Raw genomic sequence first — 19,495 nt, 5'->3', positions numbered from 1 at the left:
GAAACCCCTGTGGGGTATTAAGGCTCACTTAATTCCTTGTTACGTTCCTCAAGGGATCTAGTTTCCAAAATGGTATGCCATGTGTTTTTTTTTTTTTTTTTTTTTTGCTGTTCTGGCACCATAGGGGCTTCCTAAATGCAACATGCCCCCCAAGCAAAACTTGCTCTCAAAAAGCCAAATATGACTCCTTCTATTCTGAGCATTGTAGTTCGCCCGTAGTGCACTTCAGGTCAACTTATGGGGTATGTCCATACTCAGAAGAGATGGGGTTACAAATTTTTTTTTTTTTTCTGCTATTAACCCTTGCAAAAATGTGAAATTTAGTGGGAAACACATTTTAGTGAAAAAAAAATAAAAATGTTTACATATGCAAAGGTCGTGAAACCCCTGTGGGGTATTAAGGCTCACTTAATTCCTTGTTACGTTCCTCAAGGGATCTAGTTTCCAAAATGGTATGCCATGTGTGTTTTTTTTTTTTTTTTTTGCTGTTCTGGCACCATAGGGGTTTCCTGAATGCAACATGCCCCCCAAAAACCATTTCAGAAAAACGTACTCTCCAAAATCCCCTTGTCGCTCCTTCGCTTCTGAGCACTCTACTGCGCCCGCCGAACAATTTACATAGGCATATGAGGTATGTGCTTACTCGAGAGAAATTGGGCTACAAACACAAGTATAAATTTTCTCCTTTTACCCCTTGTAAAAATGCAAAAATTGGGTCTACAAGAACATGCGAGTGTAAAAAATGAAGATTGTGACATTTCTCCTTCACTTTGCTGCTATTCCTGTGAAACACCTAAAGGGTTAAACGCTGACTGAATGTCATTTTGAATACTTTGGGGGGTGCAGTTTTTTTATAATGGAGTCATTTGTGGGGTATTTCTTATATGAAGACCCTTCAAATCCACTTCAAACCTGAACTGGTCCCTGAAGTTGTGAGTTTGGAAATTTAGTGAAAAATTGGAAAATTGCTGCTGAACTTTGAAGCCCTCTGGTGTCTTCCAAAAGTAAAAACAGGTCAATTTTATGATGCAAACATAAAGTAGACATATTGTATATGTGAATTAAAAAAAATGTATTTGGAATATCCATTTTCCTTACAAGCAGAGAGCTTCAAAGTTGGAAAAATGCAAAATTTTCACATTTTTCATCAAACTTGGGGATTTTTCACCAACAAAGGATGCAAATTACCAAAAAATTTTACCACTATGTTAACCCCTTAAGGACTCAGGGTTTTTCCATTTTTGCACTTTCGTTTTTTCCTCCTTACCTTTTAAAAATCATAACCCTTTCAATTTTCCACCTAAAAATCCATATTATGGCTTATTTTTTGCGTCGCCAATTCTACTTTGCAGTGACAGTCATTTTACCCAAAAATGCACGGCAAAACGGAAAAAAAAATCATTGTGCGACAAAATCGAAAAAAAAACGCCATTTTGTAACTTTTGGTGGCTTCCGTTTCTACGCAGTGCATATTTCGGTAAAAATTACACCTTATAATTATTCTGTAGGTCCATACGTTTAAAATGATACCCTACTTATATAGGTTTGATTTTGTCGCACTTCTGGAAAAAATCATAACTACATGCAAGAAAATTTATACGTTTAAAAATGTAATCTTCTGACCCCTAGAACTTTTTTATTTTTCCACGTACAGGGCGGTATGAGGACTAATTTTTTGCGCCGTGATCTGAAGTTTTTATCGATATGATTTTTGTTTTGATCGGACTTTTTGATCACTTTTTATTCATTTTTTTAATGGTATAAAAAGTGACCAAAATACGCTTTTTTGGACTTTGGAATTTTTTTGCGCGTACGCCATTGACCGTGCGGTTTAATTAATGATAAATTTTTATAGTTCGGACATTTACGCACATATGTTTATTTATTTATTTTTTAACACTGTTTTATTTTTTTTTATGGGAAAAGGGGGGTGATTCAAACTTTTATTAGGGAAGGGGTTAAATGACCTTTATTAACACTTTTTTTTTACTTTTTTTTTTTGCAGTGTTATAGGTCCCATAGGGACCTATAACACTGCACACACTGATCTCCTATGCTGATCACTGGCGTGTATTAACATGGATCTCAGGCACAGAGCAGTCATTCGTCGATCGGACACCGAGGAGGCAGGTAAGGGCCCTCCCGGTGTCCGATCAGCTGTTCGGGACGCCGCGATTTCACCGCGGCGGTCCCGAACAGCCCGACTGAGCAGCCGGGTCACTTTCAGTTTCACTTTAGAAGCGGCGGTCAGCTTTGACCGCCGCTTCTAAAGGGTTAATACCGCACATCGCCGGGATCGGCGATGTGTGGTATTAGCCGCGGGTCCCGGCCGTTGATGAGCGCCGGGACCGACGCGATATGATGCAGGATCGCGGCGCGATCACGCTTCATATCGCGGGAGCCGGCGCAGGACGTAAATATACGTCCTGCGTCGTTAAGGGGTTAAAGTAGAATATGTCACGAAAAAACAATCTCGGAATCAGAATGATAACTAAAAGCATTCCAGACTTATTAATGTTTAAAGTGACAGTGGTCAGATGTGCAAAAAATGGCCGGGTCCTAAGGTGTAAAATGGCTGGGGTTAGGTGAAAATATGCTGAGTCCTTAAGGGGTTAATATATACTGCAGCATTGTGTATATAGTGGGCCATAGCACAGTGGTATCACATAATAACTTGGTATCTAACAAATATGCTGGTCACAGAATATTACAAAGCAGTAAGCATCAGCCTGAAAAGAAGATTATGTTGCACATAATTACAGTGCCAAGAAAATACCAGCCCTGACAATGTGTTTTGCGTCACGCGCTTCTTTTTGGTGATCACAGGCCACAGCAGTAAACCACCTCACCTCAGTGGCAGAGAGCACATGTATTTACTTCTGCTTCCCTGAGCCATTAAAAATGTACTAATTATTCTGATAATACAAATACACATATTGGTCCAGATTTACTTAAACTGTCTAATTCTTAGACAGAGGGGCTTCAAATGGACCTGATTTATTAGTGTATCTGGCTGATTGATAATTCTGGGGCATCTGAAGACTGTTTAGTTTAATTTTAAACCACTTATTAGTTGGCTCAAACATGCAGCAGAATTTGATAAATTTTTTGAGACACCTAACGCCACACCCATTTCCCCAGAAGCCATGCCTGATTTACAGAAGTAATGCCCCCTTTTTGGGGCCAGTGGAAATGTGTTAACAAAAGTGACAAAAAAAACATAGTAAATGTGGTAAAAGTTCTATATTTTTTGGGGAACAAAATTGCTACCAAATTACAGTGCATTGAAGTTATTAAGACCACTCCGAGTTGGAAAAGTCCTCTGTTGCTAATAAGTTTGTCTTGCTATCTCTTCTGAAACATTCCTCTCCTAGCTTCTCAGGACTCACAACAGATCCTGTGTTCCACTCCATCAGGCTTGTTTAATGAATAGCAGAAACACTGAGTACAGAATCACAAAGAAAAGCACTGCTTGGGACCTGATTTAAAAGTAATTCCCTTCTTACTTTAGTATACTCAAAGTAACAACACTTGAGAGAAAACATTTCAAACAAAACACACAGGTAGCATATGGTTCCCATCAGGTCTTCAGATTCTTTTGACTAAGACTAATGGTAAACAAAACTCCACACCTGTACCCCACTTGGTCACACCTGATCGCGTGACCAAGCTGTGTATAGACCGCAAATCGGGTCCACTGAGCTCCTCCTCTTTTCTCTCTCCCGTGTGATGTATTGCATCTTTGTGATGTCCTAATAAAGTCCCTCCATGTTTGCCAACCTAAAGGGTGAGTGCTATATCTTCTTTGTTCTCTGTTGGACACTATTTCAACTTGGCTCAATCAACTTCAATGGAACAGGCTGCAAAACCCCACCCAAACTACAGACAAGTCAGTTCTGCTTTTCTAATGCTGGATAACCCCTTTAAACAAGGAACAATCTTTACTGGAATAACAGAGTTTACTACAATTGGAGATACAGCAATTGCCTAGAGCTAGGGTAACTCACAAAACTCAAGTTTTTTATGGTACCTAATGAAAGCAGTCTTTGCTCAAACTCATGTTGTGTCACTAGTCCCTCTATTTCATTTAGGGTGCATTCCCACGTGGCGTATTTTGCTGCGTATTTGCTGCGTATTTGGTGCTGCGTATTTTCCTACCCATTGACTTCAACAGGGAAAATAAAATACGCAGCAGCAAATACGCAGCAAATACGCTGTGTGGGAATGTACCCTTAGTGAGATTGATTCCAGCTGGTTGGTTCCCACCCTTACACAGAAGTAAGTCTTAATTGACAACTGGAACTGCTAGTCTCATCTGCAATATGCAAGTTTTTGAGGTTCAGCCACTTGGTCGTAGCCCTTGCTTGGAGCCTACTGAGATCCTAGCGTGATGGTATGGGGCTCTTGTATAGCTTCTCTCCACAGACTGGGAGCAGCTCTCAGTAGGGACCAGGTTAAGATAATTACCAGGACAATGTCCTACACAGGAGGTGGATGAGCCCCAAGTGATACTACGTCTATGACTAGCTCCTTACTGACTTTCTGTACAGCTCTGTGCATTAACAGTTATATAAAAGAGAGAAAAAAACAGAACAGTTCTATACTTAAGAGATTGGCCCTCATTTACTAAGAGTGGAGTGTAGGTTTCTTTGTGGGTTTTAATTCCCTACAATTTATTTTCCACGGTATTTACTAAGGTTTCCCTACATTTGACACTTTCCCTACATTTTGCTTTTTTTTACACATGCTCTGATCTGTCTGGTTTTCCTCAGCTCAAATCCACCGCATTTTATGTGGAAACCTTAGTAAATATGTTGGGTTTGTGTGAAAATGTCGGGAACACGCCCCTTTTCAGAGACCACGCCCCCCTTTCCCCGGCGGTCACGCCCATTTTTTCGGGTTTTCACAGCAAAATGGAGAGTTAGTCAGGGTTTTTCCAATTCTGGCGCACATTCTGGCGCAGACAGAATTTGTGGCGCAGATTCTGGCGCAATGCGCCAGAATCTGGCGCACAACCTGACAAAACATGTCGGGTTTGCAATAGTAAATGAGGGCCATTATGTGTGGTATTGTACTTTGTCTGCTCCCAGGTACATTGGGAGAAAGTATACATGTGTTCAGTTGGATCCATTCAGAATCAGATACCAACAAGTCATCCTTTTACACATCATATTACCTCTTCATGATCAGATAGATACTAAACATGACCAATAGTCAGGAAAATTGGTCTAGTAATTATATAAATATAGATCTTAACCCCTTAAGGACTCATTGTTTTTCCGTTTTTGCATTTTCATTTTTTCCTCATCACCTTCTAAAAATCAAAACACTTTAAATTTTGCACATAAAATTCCATATTATGGCTTATTTTTTGTGCCACCAATTCTACTTTGCAGTGACATTAGTCATTTTATCCAAAAATCCACAGCGAAACGGAAAAAATTCATTGTGCGACAAAATTGAAGAATTTTTTTATTTTGTATCTTTTGGGGGCTTCCTTTTCTACTCAGTACATTTTTTGGTAAAAATGACACCTTATCTTTATTCTGTAGGTGATATGGTTAAAATGATACCCTACTTATATAGGTTTCATTTTGTAGTACTTCTGGAAAAAATCATAACTACATGCAGGAAAATGTATACGTTTAAAATTGTCATCTTCTGACCTCTATAACTTTTTTATTTTTCCGCGTAGGGGCCGGTAGGAGGGCTCATTTTTTGCATTTTGCATTGATCAGACTTTTTGATCGCTTTTTATTCTTTTTTTTTTATATATATAAAAAGTGACCAAAAATACGCAATACGAAAGGGGGGTGATTCAAACTTTTATTAGGGAAGGGGTTAAATGACCTTTGTTAATTTTTTTTTCCACTTTTTTTTTTTTTTTTGGAGTGCTATAGCTCCCATAGGGACCTATAACACTGCACACACTGTCAGCGAGATAGGGGCTCAATTGCTCAAGCCTGTACCTCAGGCTTGGAGCAATCAAACGCTGATCGGACGCAACGGAGCAAGGTAAGGGGACCTCTGCTCGTGTCCCAGCTGATCGGGACATCGCGATTTTATCGCAATAGTCCCGAGCAGCCCGACTGAGCTGCCGGGAAGCGTTTACTTTAATTTGCAGCGCGGCGATCAACTTTGATCACCGCGACTGAAGGGTTAATAGCGCGCGGCACAACGATCAGTGCTGCACGCGGTTAGCCCAGGGTCCCGGCTATGAATAGCAGCCAAGACCAACCCAGTGTGATGCGGGGTCATGGCGTGACCCCGTTTTAAACACCGGGACCGGTTGCAGGGCGTACAGGTACGCCCTGCGTCCTTAAGAGGTTAAAGGGGTACTCTGGTGGGAAAAAAAATTCAACTCAACTGGTGCCAGGAAGTTAAACAGATTTGTAAATTAAAAAGGAAGTTGTATGTGCAGCTCACAATTAATACACACCGAGGTTAAACTAGGGCTTGAAACTATACCTCAGTTGCAGAAAAGTGAAAACCAGAAACAAAATATTTAGCCCGGACCTTCTAGGTGAGTATATGTAAATTTAAGATAGATTATAAAAATATTATTTGGAACTAATGAGTAGAAATTAATATATTAAAAAATTAGATCGTGCTTCAATAATAATGCAATAGGTTTATTAAAATATCACAATATATAAAAAGTTACTCCTCACAGGGCCCTTGTGTGGAGAACATATAAAATTGCAGGCAATCAATTGATACTAAGTATACATAGAATAGATTTATAACACTGGCATATTATGTGCAGCAAGCAGATGCCTAAATGTAACAAGCAAATGCCTGTTGCACAAATCAAATAATAGGGAAAGCCTATGTGCTTGCTTGGCTAATTACCGCATAAGAATAGTTATGATGAAATGTATCATTATTAAAATATTGGACAGTTTGTAGCAATTTGAAAATTGGTGTTACCCGTCCTTTTTATGACAACTCTGGCAGTTCAAACTGGAGGCAAGCAATGGTGTAAGGTGCCTGGATGTTTTAATGCACCTGATCCTCTAAGCGGTGATCCCAGATGGTATTCAGGTAGTGGCCAAGCAGAGTCCTATTCTGGAGTGGTGGTGGTTACCTCTGGCTTTTGGCGCTGGCAGGTGCTGATGTATAGAAGATGCCAGGAGACCGATGGTGCTGGCAGGCACTGGAGATGAAACAGTGCTGGCTGCATGGAACCGGGGACCGTACGCTGGGTACGAGGAGCTCGCCTCGTGTTGCCGGCGTGGGACGTCAGCAGATCTTGGAGCTGGGATCACTGCACAGAGATGAACTTGTAATCGTTGGACCGGACGGTACTGGACTGGATAGAATATAGTCCGATGGTTCACAGAAGATAACTGACCGTTGATAGTGGGTACAGTTCACAAATAGCGTTTTATGCCAGTGACTATGTAGACAAGACTAGATGCGTTTCAGGGTTAAATGGTGTAACCCTTTCCTCAGTAGTCATACATGGTTGCCATGAAGGATTGCCTTTTATATAAGAGCACGGATCTCACAAATTGACAAGTTACAAAGTAATAATGAAAACATTGAATGGAATTAAAGGATCGGTTTCCTAGAGAGCAATATTAATATGAACAAAAATAGATATAAGAAATAGTGTATAGTTATTATACATTGTTATAAAGAAATAATAATATTGTAGTTTTTTAGAGTTTTAATTAATTAAAGCATTGGAATAAAGAAGTAAATATCTATGGTGTAAAGTGTGATAGTTATTGGAAATGCAATTTATAAACTAATGCTGCAGAAAATATATAGTAATAGTGAGATAGAAAATATATATATGAAGGGAAAAAAATTAGAAGAAAGTGTTAGTATAGAAAAAAATAATAAAAAATGGAAATAGGAGTAACAATGTGTATACTAAATTACAGATGAATACTATTACAGATGAATAATAAAAATGGAAAAATATGAAGATGGAAATAAGAATAAAAATAATAATAAAAATAAAATGATTCTGAAAATGATAAAATAAGTATAAATAAAAATATGGAGATAAAGATGAATAAAAATATATATAAATGTATATGCATATAAATATATATATAGACACACCCATATATATATATATATATATATATATATATATATATATATATATATAAAAAAAAAAGAATGGAAATAAAAATAAAAATGAAAATAAAATAAAAAATAAAAATGAAAATAAAATAAAAATAAAGAATAAAATTAAGGAAAAAAGATGTGTTTAGAGTTATCTTCTTCTTTTTTCCTTCGTTTTATTTTTTATTTTAATTTTTTATATTTTTTATTTTTTTTTATTTCCATTCATTTTACATATATATATATATATATATATATATATATATATATATATATGCATATACATTTATATATATTTTTATTCATCTTTATCTCCATATTTTTATTTAAACTTCTTTTATCATTTTCAGAATCATTTTATTTTTATTTTTATAATTATTATTTTTATTCTTATTTCCATCTTCATATTTTTCCATTTTTATTATTCATCTGTAATTTAGTATACACATTGTTACTCCTATTTCCATTTTTTTTTCTATACTAACACATTTTTTTCCTATATATATATATATATATATATATATATATATATATATATATATTTTCTATCTCACTATTACTATATATTTTCTGCAGCATTAGTTTATATATTGCATTTCCAATAACTATCACACTTAACACCATAGATATTTACTTCTTTATTCCACTACTTTAATTAATTAAAACTCTAAAAAACTATAATATTATTATTTCTTTATAACAATGTATAATAACTATACACTATTTCTTATATCTATTTTTGTTCATATTAATATTGCTCTCTAGGAAACCGATCCTTTAATTCCATTCAATGTTTTCATTATTACTTTGTAACTTGTCAATTTGTGAGATTCGTGCTCTTATATAAAAGGCAATCCTTCATGGCAACCATGTATGACTACTGAGGAAAGGGTTACACCATTTAACCCTGAAACGCGTCTAGTCTTGTCTACATAGTCACTGGCATAAAACGCTATTTGTGAACTGTACCCACTATCAACGGTCAGTTATCTTCTGTGAACCATCGGACTATATTTTATCCAGTCCAGTACCTTCCGGTCCAACGATTACAAGTTCAACTCTGTGCAGTGATCTCAGCTCCAAGATCTGCTGACGTCAAACGCCGGCAACACGAGGCGAGCTCCTCGTACCCAGCGTACGGTCCCCGGTTCCATCCAGCCAGCATTGAAGCCCGGCGGTGAGGACTGTTTCATCTCCAGCGCCTGCCAGTGCCAACGGTCTCCCGGCATCTTCTATACATCAGCGCCTGCCAGCACCAAAAGCCCGAGGTAACCACCACCGCTCCAGAATAGGACTCTGCTTGGCCACTACCTGAATACCATCTGGGATCACCACTTAGAGGATCAGGTGCATTAAAACATCCAGGCACCTTACAGGCATTTGCTTGTTACATTTAGGCATCTACTTGCTGCACATAATATGCCAGTGTTTTAAATCTATTCTATGTATACTTAGTATCAATTGATTGCCTGCAATTTTATATGTTCTCCACACAAGGGCCCTGTGAGGAGTAACTTTTTATATATTGTGATATTTTAATAAACCTATTGCATTATTATTGAAGCACGATCTAATTTTTTAATATATTAATTTCTACTCATTAGTTCCAAATAATATATTTAGAATCTTTCTTAAATTTACATATACTCACCTAGAAGGTCTGGGCTAAATATTTTGTTTCAGATTTGTAAATTACTTCTATTTAAAAATCTTAATCCTTCCAGTTCTTATCAGCTTCTGTATGCTCCATAGGAAATTCTTTTTCTTTTTGAATTTCTTTTCTGTCTGACCACACTGCTCTCTGCTGACACCTCTGTCCGTATCAGGAACTGTCCAGAATACAAGCAAATCACTACAGCAAACCTCTCCTGCTCTAGACAGTTCCTGATACGGACAGAGGTGTCGGCAGAGAGCACTGTGGTCAGACTAAAAAGATTTTTTCAGAAAGAAATGCAACTTCCTGTGGAACATACAGAAGTACTGGAAGGATTAAGATTTTTAAATAGAAGTAATTTACAAATCTGTTTAACTTTCTGGCATCAGTTGACTTGAAGAAATTTTTTTCCACCAGAGTACCCCTTTAAGAGGATCCTAACCCTTTCAAAAATTATTTTACAATATATTCAATCACTAGAATTACACCATAACAACATCAAAAGGAGTTTTGGACATATCAGAGAAACTTGCATTGCACACAGTGAATTGTATGACAAAAATCAGTTCTGGGAAAGTTAACTAGGCATATAGGTTTATTTAGAAATATGAATACGTCAGCTATTTGACTTTGTGAATTATCTGTATTCTTTCCTCATTGGAATGCCAGCTCTATGAACTGTAAAATGCATTACATTGTTCTTGTATTTTGCTTTCAATTTAAAGTATACTTCAAAGATGTTGGTCACTAATAGATCCTGTCTACCTTTTTCTTTTTGGTAACAGAGTTTGTACGTGTTCAGTATCCTGACATGGCCACCAGAGAGAAGCTAGCTTCTGACACAGAGCTTCCTGAAGTCACAATCAGAGTAAGTGCATTCACCATCATGCCACATTCATGTTTGTATGCAGTGTATGATATGAAGGATGTAAGGTCCATTATTAGAAATTCTAGTATATGACTTGTCTGAGCATGTGAGCGGCTGCATTTGGGGTTAGCCCAAAGCTCCACTAGAAGTAATGCACCTATGTGAAGGGGAACACTGAAAGTTCTGACCCAGACTATAGAAATTGTGGGGGGATTTATCAAGCTGTTCCTGTCATTTTTTTGGCGGTAACAAGGCGCAATTTTGTGATTTAGCGCATTTTTTGTGCCTTTTTGAAATATACGTTTTTGGAAAAACTGGCTGTGGGTTGCAGGGCTGTGCAGTTCCCCTTGCAGTGGACAGTATTTATTAACTGCGCCTTAATTGAAAAGGCGCAATATTATGCACAAACATTAAATGGGCACTGTAAGTAAAAAAACATTTTTTATTGCACTTTTTATGGTAAATAAATAAAATCTTTCTAATGTACTTTGTTTAGTTTTCTATGTTTTATTTGTGTTTGAAAAGGCTGCCACTAGGTGTTTCCCTACTTGTCCACAGCACATTTTCCCCCATCTGTTGCACATACTTTGGACTCCTGCTTGCCTGGCAGAAGTCCAAAATCAGGAAATGCAGTCTAGAGTGCTGAGGGGTGTGTGCAGCCTTAGCCAATCATAGCTCATCTCACACTGAACTGCTCTGAACTTTGTGTAGCAAGTTTTCCCCTGTATGGTTTCAGATGATGTTACGCCTGCTGGGTAACGCCCCTTCCCAGTCTGTGAATCTGACTGAGACTGAGCAGAAAATGCAAAGCAATATCAAGGTTGAAAACTAAAAAATTATAAAAAATAAAGACAGGGAGTGGTTTATTATGATGGGGGCAGTGAACTGGGAGGATTCGAAAATTTAACAACATCATGACAGGTACTCTTTAACCCCTTAACCTCTTCAGGACATAGGGCGTATGGATACGCCCTGAATCCCGAGTCCTTAAGGACCGAGGGCGTATCCATACGCCCGTGGGAATTCCGGCCCCCACCGCTAGCTGGTTGGGGACCGGAGCCGGATGCCTGCTGAAATCGTTCAGCAGGCATCCCGGCATATCGCCCAGGGGGGTCATTATGCCCCCCCATGTCGGCGATCGCCGCAGATCGCTGGACAATTCAGTCCAGCGATCTGCGGCGATTCCGGGTCAATCGGGTCTCCGGTGACCCGGTGACCCGGAATTACTGGCTGTTCGGGGCCGTCTCTGACGGCCCCGAACAGCCAGAGCCTGCAGGGGTGAGGTGGCACTGGTGCCACCTCACGATCGCCCTGATTCGTCGGCCGGATTACCGGCCGACCAATCAGGCGCCTGCTGCGGGTGTCACTCCCGCACCCGCTCCGCCCCTCTTCCGGAGGACGTGAGCGGGTGCGGGAAGACGACCCCCGGTGCTGGGGACCCCGATCCCCGGCGCCCCTGTTGGGATCGGGGCCCCAGGAGCAGCTGCGGCAGCGGAGACGAGGAGGGACTGACCTGTGCGGCGAGGATCGTTGGAGGTGAGTGACAGCCTCCTGCTGTTGCTTAGCAACAGCTCCCAGCATACAAAAAGGGCATGCTGGGAGCTGTAGTTATGCAACAGCAGGAGGCAGACCACCACAACTCCCAGCATTCCCTTATGGGCATGCTGGGACTTATGGTTTTGCAACAGCTGGAGGCACATTCTTTCTATGGAAAAGTGTACCTTCAGCTGTTGTATAACTACAACTCCCAGCTTGCACAAACAGCTAAAGTGCATGCTGGGAGTTGTAGTGGTGCATCTGCTGGTTGCATAACTACAACTCCCAGCATGCCCGTTGGCTGTCGGTGACTGCTGAGAGTTGTAGTTTTGCAACAGCTGAAGGCACACTGGTTGTGAAACTCAGAGTTTTTTTTTACCTAACTCAGTGTTTCACGACCGGTGTGCCTCCAGCTGTTGCAAACTACAACTCTCAGCAGTCACCGTACACCATGCACCGTACATGCTGGGAGTTGTAGTTTTGCAACAGCTGGAGGCACACTGGTTGTGAAACACTGAGTTAGGTCACAAACTCAGTGATACATAACCAGTGTGCCTACAGTTGTTGCAAAACTGCAACTCTCAGCAGTCACCGACAGCCAACGGGCATGCTGGGAGTTGTAGTTATGCAACAGCTGGATGTCCCCCCCCCCCCCCCCACAATGTGAACGTACAGGGTACACTCACATGGGCGGAGGATTACAGTAAGTATCTGGCTGCAAATTTGAGCTGCCGCAAACTTTCTGCTGCAGCTCCAATTGCCAGCGAGAAACTACTGTGAACCCCCCGCCTGTGCGACTGTACCCTAAAAACACTACACTACACTAACACAAAAAATAAAATAAAAAGTAAAAAACACTACATAAACACATACCCCTACACAGCCCCCCTCCCCTCCCCAATAAAAATGAAAAACGTCTGGTACGCCACTGTTTCCAGAACGGAGCCTCCAGCTGTTGCAAAACAACTCCCAGTATTGTCGGACAGCCGTTGACTGTCCAGGCATGCTGGGAGTTTTGCAACAGCTGGAGGCACCCTGTTTGGGAATCACTGGCGTAGAATACCCCTATGTCCACCCCTATGCAATCCCTAATTTAGGCCTCAAATGCGCATGGCGCTCTCACTTTGGAGCCCTGTCGTATTTCAAGGCAACAGTTTAGGGTCACATATGGGGTATCGCCGTACTCGGGAGAAATTGGGCTTCAAATTTTGGGGGGTATTTTCTGCTTTTACCCTTTTTAAAAATGTAAAATTTTTGGGAAAACAAGCATTTTAGGTAAAAAAAAAAAATATTTTACATATGCAAAAGTCGTGAAACACCTGTGGGGTATAAAGGTTCACTTAACCCCTTGTTACGTTCCCCGAGGGGTCTAGTTTCCAAAATGGTATGCCATGTGTTTTTTTTTTTGCTATCCTGGCACCATAGGGGCTTCCTAAATGCGGCATGCCCCCAGAGCAAAATTTGCGTTCAAAAAGCCAAATGTGACTCCTTCTCTTCTGAGACCTGTAGTGCGCCAGCAGAGCACTTTTCACCCCCATATGGGGTGTTTTCTGAATCGGGAGAAATTTGGCTTCAAATTTTTAGGGGTATTTTCTGCTATTACCCTTTTTAAAAATAAATTTTTTTTGGGAAAACAAGCATTTTAGGTAAAATTTTTTTTTTTTTTTTTACATTTGCAAAAGTCGTGAAACACCTGTGGGGTATTAAGGTTCACTTTATTCCATGTTACATTCCCCGAGGGGTCTAGTTTCCAAAATGGTATGCCATGTGGTTTTTTTTTGCTGTCCTGGCACCATAAGGGCTTCCTAAAGGTAACATGCCCCCCAAAAACCATTTCAGAAAAACGTACTCTCCAAAATCCCCTTGTCGCTCCTTCCCTTCTGAGCCCTCTACTGCGCCCGCCGAACACTTTACATAGACATATGAGGTATGTGCTTACTCGAGAGAAATTGGGCTACAAATACAAGTAAAAATGTTGTCCTTTTACCCCTTGTAAAAATTCAAAAATTGAGTCTACAAGAACATGTGAGTGTAAAAAATGAAGATTGTAAATTTTCTCCTTCATTTTGCTGCTATTCGTGTGAAACACCTAAAGGGTTAAAACGCTGACTGAATGTCATTTTGAATACTTTGGGGGGTGTAGTTTTTATAATGGGGTCATTTATGGGGTATTTCTAATATGAAGACCCTTCAAATCCACTTCAAACCTGAACTGGTCCCTGAAAAATACTGAGTTTGAAAATTTTGTGAAAAATACGAAAATTGCTGCTGACCGTTGAAGCCCTCTGGTGTCTTCCAAAAGTAAAAACTCATCAATTTTATGATGCAGATATAAAGTAGACATATTGTATATGTGAACCAAAAAAAAATTTATTCGTAATATCCATTTTCCTTACAAGCAGAAAGCTTCAAAGTTAGAAAAATGCTAAATTTTCAAATTTTTCATCAAATTTACGGATTTTTCACCAAGAAAGGATGCAAGTATCGACAAAAATTTACCACTATGTTAAAGTAGAATATGTCACGAAAAAACAATCTCGGAATCAGAATGATAACTAAAAGCATTCCAGAGTTATTAATGTTTAAAGTGACAGTGGTCAGATGTGCAAAAAACACTCCGGTCCTTAAGGCCAAAATGGGCTCCGTCCTGAAGGGGTTAAGGACGCAGGGTTTTTCCGTTTTTGCATTTTCATTTGTTCCTCATCACCTTCTAAAAATCATAAAGCTTTCAATTTTGCACATAAACTTCTATATGATGGCTTATTTTTTGCGCCACCAATTCTACTTTGCAGTGACATTAGTTATTTTACCAAAAAAATCCACAGCGAAATAGAAAAAAAATTCATTGTGAGACAAAATTGAAGAAAAAATGTCATTTTGTAACTTTTGGGGCTTCTGTTTCTACGCAGTGCATTTTTTGGTAAAAATGACACCTTATCTTTATTCTGTAGGTCCATATGGTTAAAATGATACCCTACTTATATAGGTTTGATTTTGTCATACTTCTGAAAAAAATCATAGCTACAAAAACAATGAACTTTAGGAAGGCAATGTTTGATCAACTCGGAGAAGCCCTTAAAGGGGTACTCCGCCCCTAGACATCTTATCTCCTATCCAAAGGATAGGGGATAAGATGTCAGTACGCCGCAGTCCCGCTGCTGGGGAGCCCCGGGATCCCCGCTGCGGCACCACGCTCTCATTACAGCACAGAGCAAGTTTGCTCTGCACGTAATGACGCGCAATACAGGGGCCGGAGCATCGTTATGTCACGGCTCCGCCCCTCATGATGTCATGGCCCGCCCCTTTCAATACAAGTCTATGGGAGGGGGCGTGGCGGTCATCACGCCCCCTGCCATAGACTTGCATTAAGGGGACGGGACGTGATGTCACGAGGGGCGGAGCCATGACGTCATGCGGCTCCGTCCCCTGTATCGCCCGTCATTACGCATAGAGCGAACTCGCTCTGTGCAGTAATGATAGCGCAGTGCTGCAGCGGGGATCCCGGGGCTCACCAGCAGCGGGACCGCGGCGTACTGACATCTTATCCCCTATCCTTTGGATAGGGGATAAGATGTCTAGGGGCGGAGTACCCCTTTACATTTATGTCCTGAGCATAACCACGGGCATCGGAGCGATGCCGGCATCATGCGCGGCAGGTCCCGGCTGTCGATCCAGCGGATGTCCGCCATTAACCCCTCAGATGCCGTGATCAATACAGATCACGGCATCTGCAGCATCGCGGTCACTTAAGAGGATGATCGGATCGCCCGCAGCGCTGCCGCGGCGATCCGTTCATCCTGCACGGCAGACGGAGGTCCCCTCACCTGCCTCCGCTGTCTTCCGGGAGTCTTCTGCTCTGAATAAAAACGTAAATTGTCCCATTTTCCCAATTTTACCCCCAAAAAGTGTAAAAAAAAATAAATATTTTCTATACATATTTGGTATCGCCGCATGCGTAAATATCCGTACTATTAAAATAAAATGTAAATGATCCCGTACGGTGAACAGCGTGAACGTAAAAAAAAAAGACCAAAATATCTGCTTTTTTTTAAACATTTTATTCCAAAAAAATGTATTAAAAAAATGTAATAAAAGTTTTGTATAAGCAAATAAGGTATTAATAAAATGTACAGATCACGGCGCAAAAAATTAGCCCTCATACCACCGCTTATAAGAAAAAATAAAAAAGTTATAGGTCTTCAAAATAGGGGGATTTTAAATGTACTAATTTGGTTAAAAAGTTTGCGATTTTTTTTTAAGCGCAACAGTAATAGAAAAGTGTATAATCATGGGTATCATTTTAATCGTATTGACCCAGAGAATAAAAAACACATGTCATTTTTACCATAAATTGTACGGCGTGAAAACAAAACCTTCCAAAATTTGCAAAATTGCGGTTTTCTTTTTAATTTCCCCACACAAATAGTATTTTTTTGCTTGCGCCATACATTTTATGGTAAAGTGAGTGATGGCATTACAACGGACAACTGGTCGCACAAAAAACAAGTCCTTATACTAGACTGTGCATGAAAATATAAGAGTTATGATTTTTTGAAGGGGAGGAGGAAAAAACGAAAGCGTAAAAATAAAATTGTCTGAGTCCTTAAGGTACAAATGGGCTGAGTCCTTAAGGGGTTAAAGGGGTACTCGCGTGGAAATTTATTATTTTTTTTAAATCAACTGGTGGCAGATTTGTAAATTACTTCTATTAAAAAATCTTAATCCTTCCAGTACATTTTAGGGGCTATATACTACAGAGAAAAATGCTTTACTTTTTAGAGTTCTCTGATGTCATGACCACAGTGCTCTCTGCTGACCTCTGTTGTCCATTTTAGCAACTGTCCAGAGCAGCATATGTTTGCTATTGGTATTTTCTCCTGCACTGGACAGTTCCAAAAATGGACAACAGAGGTCAGCAGAGAGCACTGTGGTCATGACATCAGAGAAATCTAAAAAGTAAAGCATTTCCTCTGTAGTATATAGCCCCTAATAAATACTGGAAGGATTAACTTTTTTTTTTTTCAAATTCAAAACGTTTATTAACAAAAAATAAAAGCCAATACAAGAACAAACAGCATCCGCATCCAACAGGATTAACATTTTTAATAGAAGTAATTTACAAATCACGACTGTGTAGAGACAGAGTAGTTCGGCACCACTACAGGATACTTCCCATGCAATCACTTTTTAAGTGCCTTGTGTATCGGGTACCGCTGCAGTGTGAACGGAGGCTGATATGCCGGTTGTGTGGTGGTGCTATCCACAGGTAATGCACAAATCACCATGCAATATTGTAGAAAGAGAGGAAAGGATGCACTCACCACTTCATTGCCGGTAAAAAAGAAAGAAAGAAAGCAAGGTTACAGGGGTAGGTTCCTGTGCGGGACCGTCCTTATAAGGACGCCCACCCTGCCTAGGTATAGGGGTAGCAACAGGGACTGTACAGTAGGGTAAGGAGGTAGCGGTCGCCCATCCATAAGGCCATTATTCTCCCCTAGGTCCGTCCCCCCCCCCTTCCACCCACCCTATCCCCCTCTCTTATCCTGTAGGATGTATACTGGATCTCCAGCTGTGGCAAGTCTCCAGATTGGTGGAGCAGAATTTATTACAATTTGCTATATATCTTGACAAGCCTAAGTGGCTGTCATACTTTCATTGTGTTTATATCTGATATATCCGGGGGATATCAATCCCAGGATTATTATTTTCAACTCACGGTGCTTTTTTTTGGGCAATCACACCTTTGATTTGCTTTGTGCTAATTTTTTCTTTTGTTTGTGGTGGACATGAACATTATTTTGGAATTTCTTTTTGGCCCTCATAGGTGCATAACACATATATACCGTACATCTACGTAGTGTACTATTTTGTACCTGTTAATCTGTCAAGGGCCTAGATACTGTGAAAGTCCAGGCAAAAGTAATCACCGGCTGGTCTGCTGCTCCAATACGGGTTTTTTTAAGCGTACTATAGCGCATTTTTATAAGTGCATACGACAAGTAGTGTACTATTTTGTACAGTGGAGATCAAAAGTTAGGGCACCCCAGGTAAAAATTTGCATTAATGTGCATAAAGAAGCCAAGGAAGAAGATCAAATTACAGATTAGACATTATTATAATATGTCAACAAAAGTTAGATTTTGTTTCCATCATTTACACTTTCAAAATAACAGAAAACAAAAAAGTGGCATCTGCAAAAGTTTGGGCACCCTGCAGAATTTATAGAATGCACTGCCCCCTTTGCAAAGCTGAGACCTGCCAGTGTCATGGATTGTTCTCAATCATCATCTGGGAAGACCAGGTGATGTCAATCTCAAAGGCTTTAAATGCCCAGACTCATCTGACCTTGCCCCAACAATCAGCAACATAGGTTCTTCTAAGCAGTTGCTTAGAAATATGAAACTGAAAATAGTTGACGCTCACAAAGCTGGAGAAGGCTATAAGAAGATAGCAAAATGTTTTCAGATGTCAATATCCTCGGTTCGGAATGTAATTAAGAAATGGCAGTCATCAGGAACAGTGGAAGTTAAAGCAAGATCTGGAAGACCAAGAACAGCTTGCAGGATTGTGAGAAAAACAATTCAAAACCCACATTTGACTGCACAATCCCTCCAGAAAGATCTGGCAGACACTGGAGTTGTGGTACACTATTCCAATATAAAGAGATACTTGTACAAATATGGTCTTCATGGAAGAGTCATCAGAAGAAAACCTCTTCTACGTCCTCACCACAAAAATCTGAACTTTGCAAATGAACATATAGACAAGCCTGATGCATTTTGGAAACAAGTTCTGTGGACCGATGAGGTTAAAATTGAACTTTTTGTCCGGAATGAGCAAAGGTACGTTTGGAGAAGAAGGGGAACAGATTTTCATGAAAAGAACCTCTGTCCAACTGTTAAGCATGGGGGTGGATCAATCATGCTTTGGGGTTGTATTGCAGCCAGGGGCACAGGGAATATCTCACAAGAAGGAAAAATGGATTCAATAAAATTTCGGCAAGTTTTGGATGCTAACTTGATGCCATCTGTGAAAAAGCTGAAGTTAAAGAGAGGATGGCTTCTACAAATGGATAATGATCCTAAACAAACCTCGAAATCCACGGGGGATTACATCAAGAGGCGTAAACTGAAGGTTTTGCCATGGCCTTCACAATCTCCTGACCTCAACATAATTGAAAATCTATGGATAGACCTTAAAAGGGCAGTGCGTGTGTTACGCCGAGCGTTGCGGGTCCCCGCTCCTCCCCGGAGCGCTTGCAGCATTTTCCTGTTCGCAGCGCCCCGGTTAGACCCGCTGACCGGGAGCACTGCGATAATGTCCCTAGCCAGGATGCGATGCGGGACGCGCCCGCT

The 19,495-nt window shown here is 40.2% G+C and overlaps 1 protein-coding gene across 3 annotated transcripts in view; it reads left to right on the top strand.

The window, feature by feature from the left end:
* PAX4 (paired box 4) overlaps window positions 1-19,495 on the top strand; it is a 172,684-nt gene that overhangs the window by 116,391 nt on the left and 36,798 nt on the right. For all 3 annotated transcript variants that reach the window (XM_056573085.1, XM_056573083.1, XM_056573082.1), the window contains one exon: window positions 10,522-10,604. In XM_056573085.1, coding sequence (XP_056429060.1) covers window positions 10,522-10,604 — 83 coding nt within the window. The remainder of the gene's footprint in view (window positions 1-10,521; window positions 10,605-19,495) is intronic.

The sequence above is a fragment of the Hyla sarda genome, chromosome 4 (assembly GCF_029499605.1).
Source record: "Hyla sarda isolate aHylSar1 chromosome 4, aHylSar1.hap1, whole genome shotgun sequence".
Taxonomy (NCBI): domain Eukaryota; kingdom Metazoa; phylum Chordata; class Amphibia; order Anura; family Hylidae; genus Hyla; species Hyla sarda.
Note: the sequence above shows the minus strand (reverse complement) of the source record. Positions and strands in the feature narration are given on the sequence as shown.